This window comes from Notolepis coatsorum, assembly GCF_963971535.1.
Source record: "Notolepis coatsorum genome assembly, chromosome: 9".
Lineage (NCBI taxonomy): Eukaryota > Metazoa > Chordata > Actinopteri > Aulopiformes > Paralepididae > Notolepis > Notolepis coatsorum.
Genome location: NC_140173.1, coordinates 53,373,113 through 53,394,949, shown reverse-complemented (window position 1 = coordinate 53,394,949; position 21,837 = coordinate 53,373,113). Strand labels below are relative to the sequence as shown.

At 43.4% G+C, this 21,837-nt stretch overlaps 1 protein-coding gene across 1 annotated transcript in view; it reads right to left on the bottom strand.

Annotated features, from left to right (window-relative positions):
- kif16bb (kinesin family member 16Bb) overlaps positions 1 to 21,837 on the bottom strand; it is a gene marked incomplete at both ends in the record, with an annotated part of 181,183 nt that overhangs the window by 56,795 nt on the left and 102,551 nt on the right. The window contains one exon of the mRNA XM_084321873.1: positions 8,963 to 9,051. Coding sequence (XP_084177999.1) covers positions 8,963 to 9,051 — 89 coding nt within the window. The remainder of the gene's footprint in view (positions 1 to 8,962; positions 9,052 to 21,837) is intronic.

The window sequence follows — 21,837 nt, the reverse complement described above, 5'->3', positions numbered from 1 at the left end:
ATAGTCTTGGGGATGCAAAGACATAATCTATTCTGGATAATGTGTTATGTCTCGCAGATCGACAAGAGTACTTTCGGGTCGTGGGATTAAGTGATCGCCATAAGTCATTTACACCTGTAATCTTCGACCAATCCTTTAATGCATTAGATGAATTCTTTTGTTCGCTGGAAAAGGCGAGGTAAGATTTGTCCATCCTTGGATCCCAAATGGCATTAAAATCAGCACCTATTATAAATGAGTAATCGGGAAGGTCTAACATTGCTTTGGTTAGTGTAGTGAAGAAACCCTCTTCGTACAAATTTGGGGCATTTACCGCTGCCAACGCTATTTTCCTGTTCTTGTGTACAATCATAGCTATAGTTATACGACCATCTGCATCAGACCATACTCCCTTTAATTCAATATTCAACTTACATCTAACGACTATGGCTACACCACGAGTTCTCGTACCAAAAGAAGAGTGACTAATATTATGATATGTGTTGTCCGCTAACGTATCTATGTCTTTCTCTAGAATGTACGTTTCACTTAGCAGAGCAACGTCCACCTGTTATTTTTTCATCAGTGTGAGCATGCTTTTGCGTTTGTGTTGGTTATTTATTCCCCCAGTGTTCCAGATCATTATATTCAAACTAGCCATAATCTATACATGTTGTTGTGTAGTTATTGGTAATGCTTCTGGAGTGCGAGGCAACAATAGATATACATCCAACTAGTGAGGTCCCGTTGAGAGCCGAGCTTAAAAACATACATATATACAAATAAAAATCCCCTTTCCCCCCCTCCCATCGAGAGTCGTACAGGATTGTGTCCCATAGACACATCCTACACTTATGACTCCCTCCCTTAGGCCACCAGATTACCCAAATTGAGCTTTGTAATCCTATTCTTCCTATGCTAATTGCCATAGGATCTAAAACTTTCATTCTAATTCGATAGAATGTCGCTTTTGGTCTTGCGCCTTCCCATTAATGTACTAACAATAGTTGAAAAATGAAAAATTTATTATTATCTAGAAGGTTGTAGAATACTAGTAAATATGTAAACACTGCTGTATGATCCAGAATGATCTTCCTACCCAGGGGTCATGACCTTCTAGTATTTTCCGGGATATTCCTTTGTGTCCCTGAGCAGTCAAGAGAGGAGCCCAGAATGTTCCAGAATATTCATAATGTCAATGTTGGATTATTGTCTCCACAGAGACCAGAAGACTGTAAATATAATGCCTTACGAGCCATATTAAACATCTTGTGCCTTATTGTTGCCAGCGTGCATATCATCTGTTACTTTTGTTGAGCCGTGGTAAAGTCATTCTAATAAAATTACTAAAATACAAAGAAATAGAGAGATGAGTAAGTTTATCTGATTCGAGCCAGTGTTGCGTCCTGCCCGGGGGAACCTGATCCATGTAGCTTCATGTAATCTTCGGCGGCTTTAGGCGTGCGTATTACCTGTCTAATACCGTCTTTTCCCATGATTGATAATAGTGCCGGGTAGTTAAGAATTGGCCTGAGACCACTCTTGAACATTCTCTGCATCACATCCTTGTAGGGGAAACGCTGAGCGATGGCCTCCTTACATAGATCTTCAGATAGCTATTGAATTTTCACCATATTTCAGTTTCCCCCTTTGATTGCGCGCTGCTCTAATGATGGCGTCTCTTATTACCGTCTTACGCAGGGTAACAATGATAACTCTCGGACCGTTACCTCTTTGGCCTCGTGTACCGACTCTGTAACATTGGTCCACTGTCGGCGCTGTGGGAAGGTTGTTATTACCTAAAATATCTACTAACACTGTTGGAAAGCTGTCGTCTGTGCATTTGACTGATTCATCCAGTCCCACAATGCGGATATTATTTCGCCTGTAGTAACGTTGGGTCTCGAGCTGCCTCTCCATTGCTTTCTCTTTGACTTCTTGTATTTTCTTCCGACATTCCTCCTCCACCTGTTTTATCTCCGCCGATAATTCTGTTAATCCATCGTTGAGGTTCTTCTCGTTCACTTGGACCCTCTGTGTAATTTCTATCACCGTATTCTCCACTGCCGTGATTCGCCCGGCCTGTACAACGGCTGCTTCCATAACCAGTTCGAATTTAGCATCGATGTGTGCTTTGAATTCCTCGATAGCGACCATCTGTTCCTTCATCAGGATAGTCAGAGAGTTGAAGTCGGGATGTGAAATTGCACTGCTTGTGTCAGATGATGTTGTGGGTGCAATGATGGACCCGATGAGTTTGTTGGAGATTATCTTCTCAAATTCCCCTGCTTTATCTTTTACGGTATTTTTACACGTCGTTACCGTTGTGTCGTCAACTGCTGTCTCCCTCTCGGGGCCAGTCGTCGTTGGTCCCGGTATATTCTCTACTATAGTCCCCCCATCGGGGCTAGTCTCCAACGGTACCGCTGCTGCGTCCGCTGTGCCCTTCGAACGTGTCAAAATCGGCGCCGTTGGAGGGTTTTTCTTTCCACTCTTTTTCTTATCATTAGTATCCATGTTGAGTCTTTCTGTCTTTTGATATAGTTAGTAGAAGGTCTTATCAATACATACGATGTGGTTTAATCTCTTTTGGTATTGTTCAAATAAGGTAATTTTTTCTTACTTGAACTTGAGGACTGCATACTTTTTTTGCAAAGCTTATCTTTATACGTTATGCTTATAGCACATGCATAAGCCTGGTCTCTTTTGAAAGATAACATTCTGAAGTTACTAATGCAAAAAAGGAAAATCACTTTTAGTGCTAATGAAATTGAGTAGCATATAGGTCTGAACTTGAGTTGAACGTGAACTTGTGTTAGGGCTGACCTTCGAATTTTTTTTGGCAATCGAAGCTTCGGGGCCGAGCTTCGATTTTAATTCGAAGTTTTGAATAAAAAAAAATTGATTAATTTTTTTATTTTTTTTTTATCTTATGTTGTGGGACTTGTACAGCACTTTGGTAAACTTTGTTGTTTTTAAATGTGCTCTATAAATAAAGTGGATTGGATTAATGAATTAAGTAGCCCCTTTCGTGACTGTGACGCAGCCAACACGGCTGTGTGATTTAATTCAAGGTGGATCGCTGTTGTCGTTTGAACAACTTCAGATTTCATGGGAACTACCCCAAATCAAGAATGTTTAAGATGAATGAAGTAAGATTTTGATTATTTGAAATATGGCCTGTGTAGACTAAACTATGCACAGAATTATGTCAGTCTACAAGGTCCAGCAATGTAGACCTTGTAGACTCCACTACTACAGACCAATTATCAGTGAATGTTCATGCATTTTTAAGAAGGGCTACTTCCACAAAAAAACAAAGAACTCACCAAAACATCTCAGTAGCACCTTATCTAAATGTTCTATTTCATATATGGAGATTCATATTTATTCATTTCTAAATTTTATTTCCTATTTTGTTTATTCATCCCAGTATCTTTCTTTCTTATGTGTGGAATTCTACAAGGCATTTACATTCACATTTACATTTAGTCATTTAGCTGACGCTTTTATCCAAAGCGACTTACAAGTTCTGTACGACAGGTCATCAGGAAGGATACAACTCTATCAGCTGAGTAACAATATTCATCAAAGTGTTGCGTGTTACAGTGTAGGTTAGTTTATTAGGACAAGTGCATGACAGTAAGGTTAGTTAGGGTTAGATTTTTTTTTTTTTTTTTTTTTCAGATAATGGTTGAAGAAGTGCGTCTTTACTCGACGGCGAAAGATTGGACGGGATTCGGCTGTCCTAACTGGGGTGGGTAGTTCATTCCACCATTGTGGGGCAAGGACTGAGAATAGGCGTGTAGGTGGTGTATATGTGTTTGAGGATGATATCCTTCAAACAGGCAATAGTGATGATATAATTTGGGCAGTGCTGAGCTGGGTTACTTTCCTCCAGTGTATTTGTCCCCCGGCCCCACCCAATGGCCCCATGCACACACACACACACACACCGAAGTAAAAAAATAAAAATCGTTGAAATTTTTTTATTTATTTTTTTATTTTTTTAAACTTCTATTTTTTTTTAATGTTCGAAGCTTGTGCCATCGAACGAAGCTTCGAAGCTTCGAAGTATTTAAGACAGCCCTAACTTGTGTACTCACATTTTTATGCAGTGGTTGCAATATCCCAAATTTAACCACATAACATGCACCCAGAAATGTGAAAATGTGTTTACTTGAACTTGAGGACTGCATACTTTTTTTGCAAAGCTTATCTTTATACTTTATGCTTATAGCACATGCATAAGCCTGGTCTCTTTTGAAAGATAACATTCTGAAGTTTCGTACACAATAAAGAAAAATCACTTTTAGTGCTAATGAGTAACATAGGGCTGAACATGAGTTGAACTTGAACTTGTGTACTCACGTTTTTGTGTAGTAGTTGCAATATTCCAAAATAATATATATATATATTTTGTATAAGCTGGAAAACACCGCAAATCCATAGCCTGAAGTCTTTTCCAAATGTTATAAAAATCCATTCAGAAATGAGTCTTATAGACTACAGACATCCGGGTAAACCGTGTGCCAAGAAAAAAGGTCTCCATCTCTCTATTTCCTCATCCAAGTAAATTAATTCTGAATTTTTATTACTTGATCCCGTCTTCGCTTGTCAATTTTCACCTAGATCCCTGATTCGCACACCGCCACGTGGGATATCACTGGAAAGCTATACACTCATTGTTAGCTACAAGTTACAACGCTGACCAATCATTTTCGCAATCGGCGGATGATTGACTTCTGGAGCCTCAGGAGTCCGGGGTGATAATCTGGCGCGGCGCGTAAAAAGTTGCACGCCTGACATATCGGCATGTAACTGGAGAACTGAGGCACGGATTTTGGCGATTCAGATGGCATTCGAACGGCAACAAATAATGCATTAATTAGGTAATTTATATGTTCAGCGAAAAATGCAGTCCCGAGCCTTCAGATGCTCGCAAAGGGCCGTGAAACTGAAACTGAAACTGAAAAACAATGAAACCCGGACATTTCCATGAATTTATAAACCCCCCCCGGACGCCCCGGACAGGGCGTGAAAAGAGGACATGTCCGGGCAAAAGAGGACGTTTGGTCACCCTAACTCAACACCTTGATGAACATTGTTACTCAGCTGATAGAGTTGTGCCCTTCCTGATGACTTGTCATACAGAACTTGTAAGTTGCTTTGGATAAAAGCGTCAGCTAAATGACTAAATGTAAATGTAAACCCCTCTTCGCTGGACCTCGCTGTGTGGGGGGTCTAACTAGCCACTACGCTAACATCAAACCCCTCCTCGCTGGACCTCGCTGTGTGGGGGGTCTAACTAGCCACTACGCTAACATCAAACCCCTCCTCGCTGGCCCTCGCTGTGTGGGGGGGTCTGACTAGCCGCTACGCTAACATCAAACCCCTCCTCGCTGGACCTCGCTGTGTGGGGGGTCTAACTAGCCACTACGCTAACATCAAACCCCTCCTCGCTGGACCTGGCTCTGTGTGGGGGGTCTAACTAGCCGATACGTTAACATCACACCCCTCCTCGCTGGACCTCGCTGTGTGGGGGGTCTAACTAGCCGCTACGCTAACATCACACCCCTCCTCGCTGGACCTCGCTGTGTGGGGGGTCTAACTAGCCGCTACGCTAACATCACACCCCTCCTCGCTGGACCTCGCTGTGTGGGGGGGTCTAACTAGCCGCTACGCTAACATCAAACCCCTCCTCGCTGGACCTCGCTGTGTGGGGGATCTGACTAGCCGCTACGCTAACATCAAACCCCTCCTCGCTGGACCTGGCTCTGTGGGGGGGGGGTCTAACTAGCCGCTACGCTAACATCACACCCCTCCTCGCTGGACCTCGCTGTGTGGGGGGTCAATCTAGCCGTTACGCTAACATCACACCCCTCCTCGCTGGACCTCGCTGTGTGGGGGGTCAATCTAGCCGCTACGCTAACATCAAACCCCTCCTCGCTGGACCTCGCTGTGTGGGGGGTCTAACTAGCCACTACGCTAACATCAAACCCCTCCTCGCTGGACCTCGCTGTGTGGGGGGTCAATCTAGCCGTTACGCTAACATCAAACCCCTCCTCGCTGGACCTCGCTGTGTGGGGGGGTCTAACTAGCCGCTACGTTAACATCAAACCCCTCCTCGATGGACCTCGCTGTGTGGGGGGTCTAACTAGCCGCTACATTAACATCAAACCCCTCCTCGCTGGACCTCGCTGTGTGGGGGGTCTAACTAGCCGCTACGCTAACATCAAACCCCTCCTCGCTGGACCTCGCTGTGTGGGGGGTCTAACTAGCCACTACGCTAACATCAAACCCCTCCTCGCTGGACCTCGCTGTGTGGGGGGGTCTAACTAGCCGCTACACTAACGAGGAGCCGCCTACAGGAGAAATCAAAGCCTCTCCTCGCTCTCGACGCTCGCTGCTCCAAGACGATCAGTAGGTTTTCATCACATGTTCGCCGTTCGAGGTGAGAGGAAGAGGAAGGAAAAAGACACCACAACAACAAAACCGAGTATGTGGCCGGTCGATGGTTCCTCAAGGTGGGGTCCGGAGACCCCCCGGTGGTCCTTTAGGAGGTCCCCAGTTAAATTAAGAATAGTTTAATTTAATTTGACAATTATTTAATTCAGTTATCTCAAAATGTACTGTGTATGGCTGACTATTCTGATCGTAAGTTTCATTCTCTCTGCCTGCGGTATGAAACAGTAATAGGATTTAGCACAAGCAGAAATATTTTCTAGTGGGACTGGGGGACCCTGGGACCAAACTCTTGGTCCAAACTGTGTCCTCGCATTTCGGGGTCCTTGACATGTAAATGATTGAAAACCAATGCTGTAGGTCACAGTGCATGGACCGTGAGAATTCAATAATCACCGTGCGGCGTGTATTGGCCATATGTCATCTCGTCACCCTCTGCGTGTTGGTCATGTGTTATTTCATCCCCACTGGGGGACCCTGCTGCAGCATGACTGCCGATGGACAAAGGAGCTCTTTTTCTCTCTGATAACTTTTCTCAATATCTCCCGCATTAATAATATCCTGCATTAAAAGACTCCTCTCCTCTCCTCCCCCACTGAACTAACTACCTCAGAGCCACAGAACTAACTACCTCAGAGCCACTGAACTAACTACCTCAGAGCCACTGAACTAACTACCTCTCTCTCTCTGCCTCTCCGTGCCGGTCTCACTCTGTAAATCACCTGTGCGGCGTCTCCGGCTGCCTTGCAGAATAGATGTGGTTGTGGGGCGCTGCCTTGTGGAGGAGATTGCGTGTCAGAGTTGTAAAGCACCAGGGCATCAGATCCAGCCCCGCGGGTAGGAGGGGAACAGAAGCCTGCGGTGATCTGGTTGCAGGCGCTCCACAGAGCTCCATGCAGCCCCCCCCCCGCCCACGGACGCAGGCATGATTTATAGCTTTCATTTTGCTCTGTATGCCAGACAAATGCAACGCAACAGGCCTACTCTGGAGCTCGAGGTGGGTACAGACTGTGATTTGGGCATAGCTAACAGCTACCCTTTCTCTGGCTGCCATTCTTCCACCAGAATAGCCATGAGTACAGCGCTACGCACGCTGGGTGGGAGGTCGACATCAGCCAGCAGCTAAATAGCAGTATTCTCTCTTTATATGAAACAGTATGAACTGTGATGGACTTTTTGTTTTCTTACAAAAATAAAAACGAGTATCCCCTTGAGGGAAGCAGCGGTTGTGATTGGAGGATCAAGAAAAGAGGGCACACTGCATCACACTTCCCATTAACAAGCCGTTGAATATGGTGGACATCGTCCAACATATATGACCCAACATGTGGATTAATCTTTTTTTTTGTATCCACTTTTTCTTCTTATTTTCTATTTTTCTCCCATCCCAATTTCGAGTTTCCAATTCTCCCTTCCCCTGTCTTGAATGTTGCTCGACTATGCCCCCACTGGTCGGCTGTATGGAGGATAGAAGCCTTGCATCACGTGTCCCCTCCAGTACACGAGGAGGCAGCCTGTCACATCTTTTCACCTGCCAGCGCGGACTCTCAGTGGCGAGGTGTAATGCATGGGAGGCTCACACTACCCCCGCTACTTCCTGTCTCTGCTGTGCAGGCGTCCCCCAACCGACCTGTAGGAGTCGCTGTCCACAACGTCCAAATCCCCACCCATCGATTTCCACCCGCTAACTCTGCCAATGAGTTAGTATGACGGCTGGCCCAAGCCGGAGGCAATGCTGACACCCGGATTCGAGACCGGAGTCTCTTGCATTGGTGACGAGCGCAATCTCCGCTGCGCCACCCAGCCGCCAACATGTGGATTCATCTAAAATGTTAATCTAATTAAAAAACCAGACCATCAATTCTGTTTTCCCTTCTCCTTCCCCAATACTGCACTCCATGTTGGGTCTAGTGTCTGGACGGCCAAAATAACAAACGCCCTGGACTACGCTAGTTCCTAACACATTGGTGAGAAGTGGGAATTGGAGGTTTCCAACATAATGACCTTTGGAAATCTAAACTCCTGGCATTCACGGTCAGAAAACGGGATGTAGGTCATGGCATCTACTATTATACTATGATATGTTGCCAGTTTGTCCCTCGGTTGTAAATTTTCACCTTACTAACAAAGGTTGCGTTCGCGGAAAGTCAACCTCCAAGTCGTAAAAATACCCCTCGAACAGCCACCAAACTGCATCGTTGGACCTCTGAAGTTTTTCATAGAGCTCGGATATCTCCAACTTGTTACCCTGATGTCACGTTCATTAACATGGTGGTATTTGTAGTCTCAATTTTAAATAGTTGTGTTTTGGGTATGATATACGCATTTAACTGTTTGCATTTTTGTAGTGAGGTAAAAGTATACAATTGAAGGACTAAAACTAAAACAGCAAACAGCGAGAGAATAAGTTATGTCTTTATTGGGTAAATCGGTAAATCAGCTAAATGAACACAAGGTTTGCGTTTGTTATTGTTGTAAAGTTGAAGCGGTCTACACCGCATGTCTGTTTGTAGCTCACCCTGGCTTGAGCAGCATCACCTTGGCCATGTTCTCAGTGGACTGGGAGAGGTCGCTCAGAGACAGGCTGAAGGTGGAAAGCAGCCCACTCTGGAAAACAACAGAACCACAACCTTTAGTATCTGCATACTACATGTATTTAAAAACACAAGAGTTAGTTAGAGTTGTGCCCTAATGATTTACATTTACATTTAGTCATTTAGCTGACGCTTTTATCCAAAGCGACTTACAAGTTCTGTACGACAAGTCATCAGGAAGGGCACAACTCTATCAGCTGAGTAACAATGTTCATCAAAGTGTTGAGTGCTACAGTGCAGGTTAGTTTATTAGGACAAGTGCATGACAGTAAGGTTAGTTAGGGTTAGACATTTTAAAAAAAATATATATTTAATGCATTTTTTCAGATAATGATTGAAGAAGTGCGTCTTTAGTCGACGGCGAAAGATTGGACCGGTTTCGGCTGTCCTAATGATACGGATACGGATACGTGCTCAAAGAAGAAACCCAATCACCTTGCCAAACATCTATGCTACTCATACGGGTCAAATAAAAAGATCATCATGTGTGTGTGTGTTTGTGGGTAGGATACAAACCCGGTTTAGGGTAAGGGGTGTGGGTCCAGGAGGAAATGGTTCAAATGTGAGCTCCAGGTATTGACAATGCCCTCCCAATGGCCACCACAACCCAATGTGTAGATAGATGGGCAGCGAGAGCCAGCATATCACCATTATGATCAATCTAAAAGCAATAAAACCAACCCAAGCTATATATTAAGAAGTAGGTTTATTTTACCTTGCACATTTTAAAAACATTAACTGTAGCTACTGTATGTGCAACAGTTAGCTTTGTTAGATAGTTAGCAAACAAGCTAATGTGGTGAGTAGCTCACACTGCAGGTGAAAGTGGCCCAAATCGGATACATTTTTTGCTCATACTGTATGTGACTCAGAACAGTGTGAACAACACAAATCACATGGAATCTGATATTTTCAATTCTGATTTGGGCCACTTTCATAATGTGGTCCTAAATCAGATACAGGTCTGACTTGATTAAACCATAAACTTTGACTTCAATGTCCTTCGATGTTTACGTCCATCATCATTATTGTTCATTTGCGCATGTGGGTCAGTTCAGGAGCGTCGCCAGTTCACACTGGAATCTGCCACATTTAAAAAAGAATGTGGACAGCCAAACAAAAGCAATGAATAAGAATTGAGCACTAAAGCTTGCAGTGTGAACATAGCCACCATAGACAGGAGAAGGAGGGGGAGAGACTTAATTGGTGCTAAAATCTTGTTGCTATATAATACAAATCTCAAACGTTTGACTAATATCTCATCAAGCTGAATCAGGCTACGTTTAGACGGAAAGAGTCTGAACAGAAACCGCAAAAGTCGTCTTGCGGTCTCACTTTTAATTTTGCGTTTAGACTAGTGTTTTGGGGTGGAATTCTCCGTGCAGACGAGGCTGTAACAACTCGAGACAACGGAGCCCCGCTGTCACACGATTGGCGCATATGTCACATGACGTGCTGTGAACACCCGCCCTACTCTGCCTCTGATTCGCAGAGTGTGGGTGGGGAATGTGATTGGACCAAAGCAGAGTCACTCACAGACAGTGGGTCCAGTCATAATAGTTGTGATAGCCACAGGACAGATTATTGTGTATTCAAGTACTGCCAATGTAGCCTTCAGGTGATCGCCATGGATAGAATCAGACATGCTTTGTTTACGCTTCTAGGCTACTGGCGCATGCCTGTGATGTAAGCAGTAGGCGCGACGAGAGCCTTGACGACCCTTTCGTCATCGTTTTATGCGGTTTGACAGTTTAGATGAGAGCGCAAAGGTTTACCATTTCTAGGAATTCCACCCTGGAAGGTGGTCTCACTTTTTTACGGTTTCACCCCGTAAAAACGCTGTTTCCGTATAAACGAAAGGCACATCTGAAAAAAAAATTTGCGGATTCACCTGCTAGCGTTTCCGTCTAAACGGGGCCTCAGATCCATTCTTGGGGTGAAAGCTGGGCATGTTTTCCTTTGTCTGAATCATGCTCCATCAGATTGAGCTAGTATCGGCCCAATACCGATACTGGGTATTTGATCGGCGCATGCCTGATAATAGATCGATTTTTCACAGCGGTCATTTTGACATGTTTACAGCAGGGTGTAAGATCTGATCACAATCAGCCAGTATCACCTCTTCCTCTGTTGGCTCGTGTAGTTTCTGCGTTGTGTTTATCTCTGGATCTTCTCATACCGGCTGTACATCGTGGTCATTTCCCTTTAATGCAATCCGTAATCATAATAATTCAGCACCGTCAGACGTGTTACCTTTCTTGGAAAACGTTGTTTATTACATAAACAAAAGCCTCGTATCAGATGTTACCCATCTCGTATTGTCATTGTTTAGTCTTAAGTCTCTTCTCCATCGTCTCTTCCAATGGTTCGGGCCTCGTTGTTAGCCAAACCATTATTTCCTGTTAGCCGAAGCTAGTGATGATGTGTCACTCCCCTCCCCCACCCAGCGAGGGTGGAGAGGGATGAAAGTCTCTGATCAACGCGTGCGCTCTTCTGTGTGGTTCGTTTCTCATTCTGGCTTACACCCGGAAGAAACTTACTTTTCTATATTCTCGCCATAGCAACGACAGGCCCGGCCTCTCTTCTTGTCGCTATGTGACGCGCTGTCATGACAACTGCTGTTCACCTTCCACACACTAAACATAAATTGATGTCTCTCTGTCTGTCTACACTTTCAATGCTTATCAAGATGACGAATGACCTTGGAGCACACACCCTGCTCGCTGCTCCCACACTGACTCTCTGACCGCCTCCTCCACCACATCTGTTGTCTTCCTTCTCCGAGATGGCTATAGCCATGCATTAAACATTATACACTTTATACACTTTGAAAAACCTTGACATCCTTCAAGGGTCAACGCATGTTTAAGTAATAACATTAATTATGGTTGTTGCATTTAGGTGTGCCAAGGCTCAGTTTTTTTTACAGCTGTTGTCTACATTGTTAAAATGCACTGCACTTTTCTTTGCTTTTAGCTAGATTGAGAATTCATATTAGCCAGATATGGTTTGATGCATCACCAAAATCTCTATTAATTACAGAGTTAGTAGCTCAAAAGTGTTAGCACAGCAAAGCTAATCGTTTCATGTAAGTGAATGGAAAATGCTAGCGCCGTTAGTAGCATACTCCGGGATATGTAGCTAGTTAGGGATTAGTCTAAGCAGTAGGGTCCATTACATAGATATGGTAGTTTATAACAATGTTATTTCTTGAATGGAAAATTAAACGATAGCTACTTCCACTAAAATAAAATACAAATAAATAAATAATAAAACTAATTATTAAGAAGTTACTTCCTCTAAAAAGGAGTCGTCAATCAATCGAATTTCCCCAAAGGGATCAATAAAGGAATATCTTAAGCACTGATCATGCCCTTAACTGCCCTTAACTGCCAAGCTGTTTTTCCATCTGTACTCCCTGGTGCCAGCGTTTTTTGACAATTTTCACGATGTTTGCAGACCCATCATGTATTCTATATTATAGCTATGGAGACAATAGTATGGCTCATTTGAAAGGAAATATGTATGCTCCAACAAGGGAAAAAACGTTTAGTTCTACATACCTTCGTTCCTGCACTATCCCATGCTAAAAACCGTCCCGTTTCAAAAGAATCCAGTTCCGTTTCCTGGAACACGAGATATGACGTGTTTTGTGCGCATATGCGCATTTCATGCGGGTTGCTCGCCTGCCACCTATATTATTTCCAGGTCAAAGGTAACATGACCATATTGGAATGATTCTCAAACCATGGGGGGGGGGGGGTCCCTTAGCGTAATCTTTTCTCTGGGATCATTACAAAGGCATGTTTTATGATGGGGTTCGGTAAAATAGACGCTACCTTTGTCAGCAGGTCCACCAAAACCCTGTCCACTCTTGCTCCGAAGTGTCTTGGGTCGGAACAATAAATAACGTTAGTTGGCCCTGGCAGCGCCCAACTGATAACGTTATCGTTACATCCAAACAGCCTGTTTGAAAATACTAGAATCCAACATAGTCTGGTGAAAACGCACCTTATGCTATGGATGGATCGTCACCGCTTGTTCTCTTCATAATAATCTCCAATAGTTCGCTCATCTAGGTGATCGCCATTGCCGAACGTTAGTTGGCCCTAGTCTGGAGTGCTCTCAACTCTAGTGTCGGCGACTACCACGGAACGGTGAACAGATGTTACATGCTCGGCCGGTTCGACTATAGTATTTTTATGATTTACCAGAAGTGCTGAGTCCAATGTAGTCTGGTGAAAACGCACCTTATCATCCATAAGTGTGATTGTTTTGTCCTCTTCATAATAATCTCCAATAGTTCGCTCCACATTGCATAGACAGTCCGTAGGCTAGTGGTAGCCAGCAGTGAGTGAGCCAGCAGTGAGTGAGCAACCCCCTTTCCCACAGTAAACTAGCCCAGTTCAAAAGGTAGGCGATACTGCCACCTATCATTTCAATTCCAATTCACACAGAGCTCACACAAGAAGGTCAGACGGACTGTCAGCCAACGGTTGGCTTTGAAAAACGAGAATACTCGTTTTTGGCGTGCAATGAGTTAAAGAGCCAATCGGCCAACCACAACGTGATATCGGAGGCACGGCAGTTCGTCACATTGTGAGGTAGGTTAGGAAAGGGTTAAAGGGTAAGTGACGCCATTGACAGGCGACCACACGATACAACATCTAGTCTGTCAGAAAGTAAAAGAAGAAGAAGACGAAAACCACAAAACACGCTCCATGTTCTTGATTGAACTTAGAGATTTCTCAGGGTTTGAACATTGATGGAAACATATGGGATAATGTAAGTTACACAACTCAACAAAATATATAACATACCGTACTTTTCGGACTATAAGCCGCGGCTTTTTCCCCCATTTTTCAACCCTGCGGCTTATATAACGGTGCGGCTTATATGTGACTCGACGTGACCAAACCCAAAAATGTAAAAATCTAAATATTGCTTTTTTGACTGCATTGAAATGTTATTTATCTGTTCCCTTATTTGCTAAACTTAATACAACTTGTAAATGAGTTAATTCTTGTTATTTGTCCGACAGTATTGTCTAGGGCTGACCTTCGAAGCTTTTTTTGGCAATCGAAGCTTCGGGGCCGAGCTTCGATTTTAATTCGAAGCTTCGAAATTTTTTTTTTTTTTTTTTTATATATATATTTTTTTAATTTTTTTATTTTTTTTTTTATCTTATGTTGTGGGACTTGTACAGCACTTTCGTAAACGTTGTTGTTTTTAAATGTGCTCTATAAATAAAGTGGGTTGGATTAATTAATTAAGTAGCCCCTTTCGTGACTGACGCATCCAACAAGGTTTCACTCGGCTGTGTGATTTAATTCAAGGTGGATCGCTGTTGTCGTTTGAACAACTTCAGATTTCATGGGAACTACCAATCCCCCAAATCAAGAATGTTTAAGATGAATTAAGTAAGATTTTGATTATTTGAAATATGGCCTGTGTAGACTAAACTATGCACAGAATTATGTCAGTCTACAAGGTCCGGATTCTACATGGTCCGGCAATGTAGACCTTGTAGACTCCACTACAGACCAATTATCAGTGAATGTTCATGCATTTTTAAGAAGGGCAACTTCCACAAAAAAACAAAGAACTCACCAAAACATCTCAGTAGCACCTTATCTAAATGTTATATTTCATATATGGAGATTCATATTTATTTATGTATTGCATGCATTTCTACATTTTATTTCCTATTTTGTTTATTCATCCCAGTATCTTTCTTTCTTATGTGTGGAATTCTACAAGGTGCGCGCACACACACACACACACACCTACACACACACACACACACACACACACTTACATTTAGTCATTTAGCTGACGCTTTTATCCAAAGCGACTTACAAGTTCTGTACGACAAGACAGCAAGAAGGGTACAACTATATCAGCTGAGTAACAATGTTCATCAAAGTGTTGCGTGTTACAGTGTAGGTTAGTTTATTAGGACAAGTGCATGACAGTAAGGTTAGTCACGGTTAGATTTTTTTTTTTTTTTTTTATCATTTCAGATAATGGTTGAAGAAGTGAGTCTTTAGTCGACGGCGAAAGATTGGACGGGATTCGGCTGTCCTAACTGGGATGGGTAGTTCACACACACACACACACACACACACACACACACACACACACACACACACACACACACACACACACACACACACACACACACACACACACACACACACACACACACACACACACACACACACACACACACACACACACACACACACACACACACACACACACACACACACACACACACACAAATCGAAGTAAAAAAAAAAAATGAAATTTTTTTGTTTTGAATTTTTTTTTTTTTTTTTTAAACTTCGATTTTTTTTTAATGTTCGAAGCTTGTGCCATCGAATCGAACGTTCGAAGCTTCGAAGCATTTAAGACAGCCCTAATTGTGTCCCAATGCTAATTACATATGGTAATTAAACATTAAAACACCTGCGGCTTATATATGTACACATCATTCAATTTAGCTGCTGCGGCTTATAGTCAGGTGCGGCTTATAGTGCGAAAAGTACGGTAGGTCTATTCATTTGAATGCAAAAATATTAACTTTTTTTCTCTTAACAATTGTGTATTGAGCCGTACTGTATTATATCTGCAATCTGTTAAATAAAGTTTTCATTCATTCATTCTGTACCAGATATGCAATTATGCCACGGTTAACCCTTTCACAACCACACTACCAAAAGGTTAACCCTTTCACTGCGACAATACATAATGTTAATTATCCTAAATCTGTCCTCGGAGCTGCTGAAAAATTGCATGTCGCTCATCGACACAATCGAATGAATGTGTCGAACCACTTGGAACTAGCCTGTATTCAATGTTATGCCTGGGCTAAAAATAAATGGCAAAAAGCTTTCCTGGAAGCGCAGTGGGGCAGGGACCTGTGAGCTCCGTTTTGGCTCCAACAATGTGCTACTTTCAATAACGCAGAAAAGCACAAGGCTGTCAAAATGTCCAGCTGTGTCAACTAAAAATAAAAATAAATCACATCAAATGTGGTAAAAAAACATACCCGTTGGTTAGGCACTAACAATGCCGGCGTTAGGGTTGGACTCCCACTGCGGCCAATCATAGTATAAAAAAAGGATGCACTAGTGGTCACAAAGGTGTTCACCAAATACCATATAACTATAACTATAATTTATATTATTAATACTATACTATAACTTTATAGTATGTTCAGATTCAGATTCCTTTATTAAGCCATTTGTGTAAAAACACATTGGTAATTATTGCGGCATTACAGTGTATGCATTTTTTTCATTATTTTGTTCACAGTAACAACAACAACACACAGGACAAAAACAGTGCAGTGGAGGATTAATAATTTAAATACATATATATATATAAAGTGTAAAGTGCAGAGTTCCAGTAAAGACCAGTGCTGTGCAGTGTCATTGTGCCAGTGTCACTTGGGGGCGGAGGGGGGGAGGGGGCCTGAGGCATTGATCAGCCTGGCGGCTGAGGGGAAGAAGCTCAGTCTGTGACGAGCTTTCACAGCCTTTGGGAACCTCAGCCTTCTCCCAGAGGGGAGCAGGGTGAAGAGGCTGTGTCCAGGGTGGGAGGGGTCGGCCATGATCTTTCTTGCCCTCTTCAGCAAGTTATTGTAAGTGTAAGTGTTCTGAAGTAATTCAGAAGTAATCCAATCATTGATGCACCAATAAGGATACAAATAAAACTTTATTTCCCTACCAACAAAAATTTATATAAGATAAGATATTCCTTTATTGAACCCCTTGGAGAAATGTGGGCATCATTGCAGCATGGGGGAGGGGCAGGGTAATTGTAGACATGTATTGTAGCAATATAATTTGATCAGAATATAAAAATATGAGAAAAATAAATATTGTGAACAATATAATATAACTCTTGAATATAGAAATATGAGGGGGGGGAAACCCAGTGTAAACAAAGTCTGTATGCCCCATCAGTTATACATTACAATAAATATAGGATATAAAAGAAGTTCTAATGCCACGACATCATTAGCTTCGGCTAACACGAGGAGGGTTCAGGCTAACGAACAGGCCTGAACACTATTGGACTGAATAACAAAAGGACGATAGATGAACACACCGAAAGATCATTAGAATAGACTCTTCAAGGACGATACAATTTGATAACATCTGACAACATCTGATTATGAGGTTCTGTTTATAGCAATAAAACAACGCTTTTCCTCATAAGGTATCTCACGGTGTCGAAGTGTCGAATTCTTACGGAGGTGGAGAATTATTATGGTTTATGGATTGCACTAACGGGGGAGATAAGGATCTTATCAACCGGTATCGGAGACGTCAGGACCATTAAAAGTACACAACGCAGAGGAATTGGATGGAGAGCCAAACAGACGAAGACGTGATACTGGCCAGTTTGATCAGAATCTTACAGTTGGTGCCGTGACCCGGATTTGCAAGAGATTAAAACAACGGGAACAGTTGGTTGTTGATGACAGCCGGATTTGCAAGAGATAAGAACAACGGATAAAGACTTTTTCAATAATGGGGCGACAGTGGACAACAGTCATCAATGTGTGGGAGAATCATGATCGAAGCAAGGCCGGCCAGCCCTGGGAGAGAGCGTCGAGTCGAGCGGTCATGAGGCGGACCAGCGCTGTAGGAGAAACAACGCTCCGGAGAAAGATGTGAGTTCACTGTGCACACATGGTTGTTTTGATCTTTTAAGCCAAATAAAAACGAACGAAGATAGTGCATCCGTAAATAAGTAGCGACAGAGAAGCCAGCTGTAATAATATGAGCAGAGAGCCATGGTGTTTTGAAAAACCAAGATGGGTTTTATCTACAGGGAATGAAAAACAAACGGGCCAGTGAAGGAAGGCAGTGTTCTAAGGGGTTAATTCCATTTTTGTTGGTCTGTAATATAAGGGTTGTTTTCCTCGCAAGAGGCGGGAACGCGGGACTGTGAGTCGGGAGAATCTACCTACGTTTTTCAGACCTACCGTCATTTGGCATTCAGTCTATTTTTGACCTGTTCAGTACTTGCATGTTAGTAGATCATCTATTGTCATGTGACCTGCAGACATCATTATGACCTGTTTGGCCGACGAGACTCTAAGAAACAGTTTGTTTTGTTGTTAGGCCTTGAAAAAGGAGGGCAGCGTTTGTTTGTTTGAGTAGCCATTAGGAGCGAGACAAGATGGCCGCAAAAAGGAGCCACGAGGAGATAACAACAGATAAAGAACCAGGAAGTGACACGTCAACTAAAACACCATCGAGGAGGAGTAGGTCGCCACCTAGTGGCGGAGGGGGGTAATGCTGGGGAGTTTTCATTACCCATAGGGGAATATTTAGCACAGAGAGTGGATTATTATTATAATAATAATAATATTAGATAGAGTTTAATTATACAATGGATTAAATAAGAATTGCACAGAAAGATGGTGCAGTTATTTGAATGGGTTAATTATGGAATAAAGAGGGAGGTTGAATTCCAGTGGGGCCTTCTCACACCTAATAGATAGGCAGGGTCTTCAGAAGACACGTCACCAGAAGAACTGGCGCGCGCTGGGGGTCAAACTGGGATGAAGAGTTGCGCGGAGTGGGTATCGGAAACTGCAAGTGTCACGCCGGAAGACAACAAACAGGGAACCGCCCTGTAAGATGGATAATAGGTGTGGAGAAGGTGGTAGACTAATAGCAAAACAAGGGAAGTCGAATGTACAGACGACTGCCGGTGTTGTGTTTCTGCTTTCAAGGGGGGAATGACACCAACAGCGATGGAGATGACCAGGAGACAGACTGGAGGAGGAGGAAGCCGCAGGGGCCAGGCACCGACGAACACAGATCATCCACGACGAGAGAGAGGAGACGGCGGCGGTGGAGGAGCAGATGTGGAGAGGACAGCCAGAGACACTGAGCAGTAGCAGACCAGGGGAGACATTTTTGCCTAGGGGACCGCGCCCTGGGAGGGGGACCAGCTCAGGAAAGGAGCCGTCACTGAAAGGGGCCCTTGCCCTAGAAGACGGGACCGGCCCAAGATGGGAGGTGTACTGTAAGAGGGAAGGGAGCGCTCTGATATGGACGTGGGGTACCTAATAGGGGGGCCGAAGGGTTTAGGGGTGTCGTCTGGAAAGTTGCAATCTGTGTTTTTCTCTGTCTCTCTCTCTCTCTCCTCCATGACCGTTGTTTATCCTTTCTGGTTTGAGTGTGATGCGGGTAATGGAAAACAACAAGGCAAAACAGCAGACGGCGGGGCCCTCATTGTTATGAGTCTATTTTTGGGTATAATTAATTGAAAAACCAAGGAGTCTATTGATTCTGAAGGTTGATTAAGAATCAAAGGGGGGAATGAAGGATTTGGGGTGCTTTTTCAATGTATGTGATGTATAGATTGGGGGGACCACAGCTAAAATGGTAGATCGAAATGTGCATGAAAGACGGTGATAGAACGGTGACCAGTGGATTGAATACACTGCCAGCGAGGGTGTTTTGTTTTGCATTCCTTGGAAGAACACAGATAAGAGCGAGTGTACTGTAGGCCCAGAGCGAGGGAGAGGAGTGACCTCTTTAATGCAACAGTAGAGAAACGTTTTGAAGTGTGTGTAAAGGTTAAACGCGGTTGTCATGACAGCGCGTCGCCCTGACAACCAGAAGAGGGGCGTGGCTATCGTTTCTACGGCGAGGATCTATGAGTCGAACGGTGTTTCCGGGTGTAAGGCAGACTAGAATCTGACCGAGAGCGAGTAGGACTGAGATCACACAGAGGACTCTCTCTCCTCTTATCACGAGAGAGGGGGGGGGGGGAGGGGGGGGGGAAGAATGCCACGACATCATTAGCTTCGGCTAACACGAGGAGGGTTCAGGCTAACGAACAGGCCTGAACACTATTGGACTGAATAACAAAAGGACGATAGACGAACACACCGAAAGATCATTAGAATAGACTCTTCAAGGACGATACAATTTGATAACATCTGACAACATCTGATTATGAGGTTCTGTTTATAGCAATAAAACAACGCTTTTCCTCATAAGGTATCTCACGGTGTCGAAGTGTCGAATTCTTACGGAGGTGGAGAATTATTATGGTTTATGGATTGCACTAACGGGGGAGATAAGGATCTTATCAACCGGTATCGGAGACGTCAGGACCATTAAAAGTACACAACGCAGAGGAATTGGATGGAGAGCCAAACAGACGAAGACGTGATACTGGCCAGTTTGATCAGAATCTTACAATGAGTAAGAGTAAAAGTAAACTGTATACACAAGGTACCCTAACTGGCATGATATACGTTAGTCCGTAGTCCATATATAGGACCGTAACTTCATTTGACATCACAATGAAAATGAACACTCAAAATATCTCCATGCCGACGGAAACATTGTTCAAAAAGCATGTTTTGAGGAGTCTCTTACCTGAGAGCCCATTAAAGTAATTTCATTGGCACAGGTTTGTAAAAGTAACAGACCTGAACGCCACTACTAAGACATTTAACAGTCTGGAAGCATTCCATTACCTGCTGAACCTGCCACAGTAAATATAGTTGATTGAAAAGAAACGTCCCACACAATCAGGCCGCCTGCCAGACTCTCTGCCTATTACCGAAGGCGTTTCCTCACATCTCCCAAGATATATTCGGGTAAGTAAGAGAAAGGAGACATGGGAATATGGGCGATATATTTACGAAGGAAAACTTGAGGAGGCTTCTCCCCTTTGAAGGGAGATCAGTGCGTTCGTTGCTTGGAGTAAATTAATCACCAGCGGCACAGCAGTGACCGTTTTGACTCCAATTAAACATTTGCAAACTTTAAGAGAACATTTATCACTATATGAGAACACTTATGGGTTCGAGGAACAAGAGTGTATGTTTAGGGATGCAAAGATAATACCTTTTAATTGCCAATACAAATTCAGAGAGCAAAACATACTCTTCTGTCAAAATATTGACAAAAGAGTATGAATCTAATCCAGTACCATCACTTGGGGTCATTGGACAAAAATCATTAAAAAGTAATACATGTTTCTTCATTTCATTTTTATTTTATTTTTTATCTTTTTCCCCCTCCTTTTTCCTCCGTTTTTCTCCCATCCCAATGTTAGTCGTTATGCCAATTCCCAATCCCCTTCCTGGTCGCTGCGCACTTACCCCCCACAGTCGGTCTGGGAGAGTGGAGGCTATCACGTGCTTCCTCCGACACATGTGTAGCCAATCAACCGCTTCTTTTCACCTGGCAGCGCGGACTCTCACTGAGAGGGTGTAACGTATGGAAGGATCACACTACCCCCCTTAGATCCTTTCCTCGCTGAGCAGGCCCCCCGACCGAACTGTAGGAGTCGCTGTTTACAACGACCAGGACCCACCCACCAGCTTTCCCACCCCTAACACTGCCAATTGTGTTAGTATGAACGACCAGCCAAGCTGGTAGCAATGCCGAGAGCTGGGCTCGAACCCAGCATCTCCTGCACTAGTGGCGAGCGCCTTGCCCACTGCGCCACTTAGCCGCCCATGTTTCTTCATTTTAAAAATCTATGTATGAAAAAATTGTTTAGTTGCTTTGCTTTAATACAGTATGTTGCCCATCGCTCTTTGTATACAGTATGTTATGACCCAGTCCTCAGTTTAGGAGTGATTATAACTATGAAGCTAAGAGTGCAAACCCTAATCAATATCATGGGTCCTTCTGGCTTTCTAAACTGTTCCAAATAGGATGTGTACACTATTACACACTATTATACACCATTACACTATTACACAGTACTACAATATTACACTATTATACACCATTACATTATT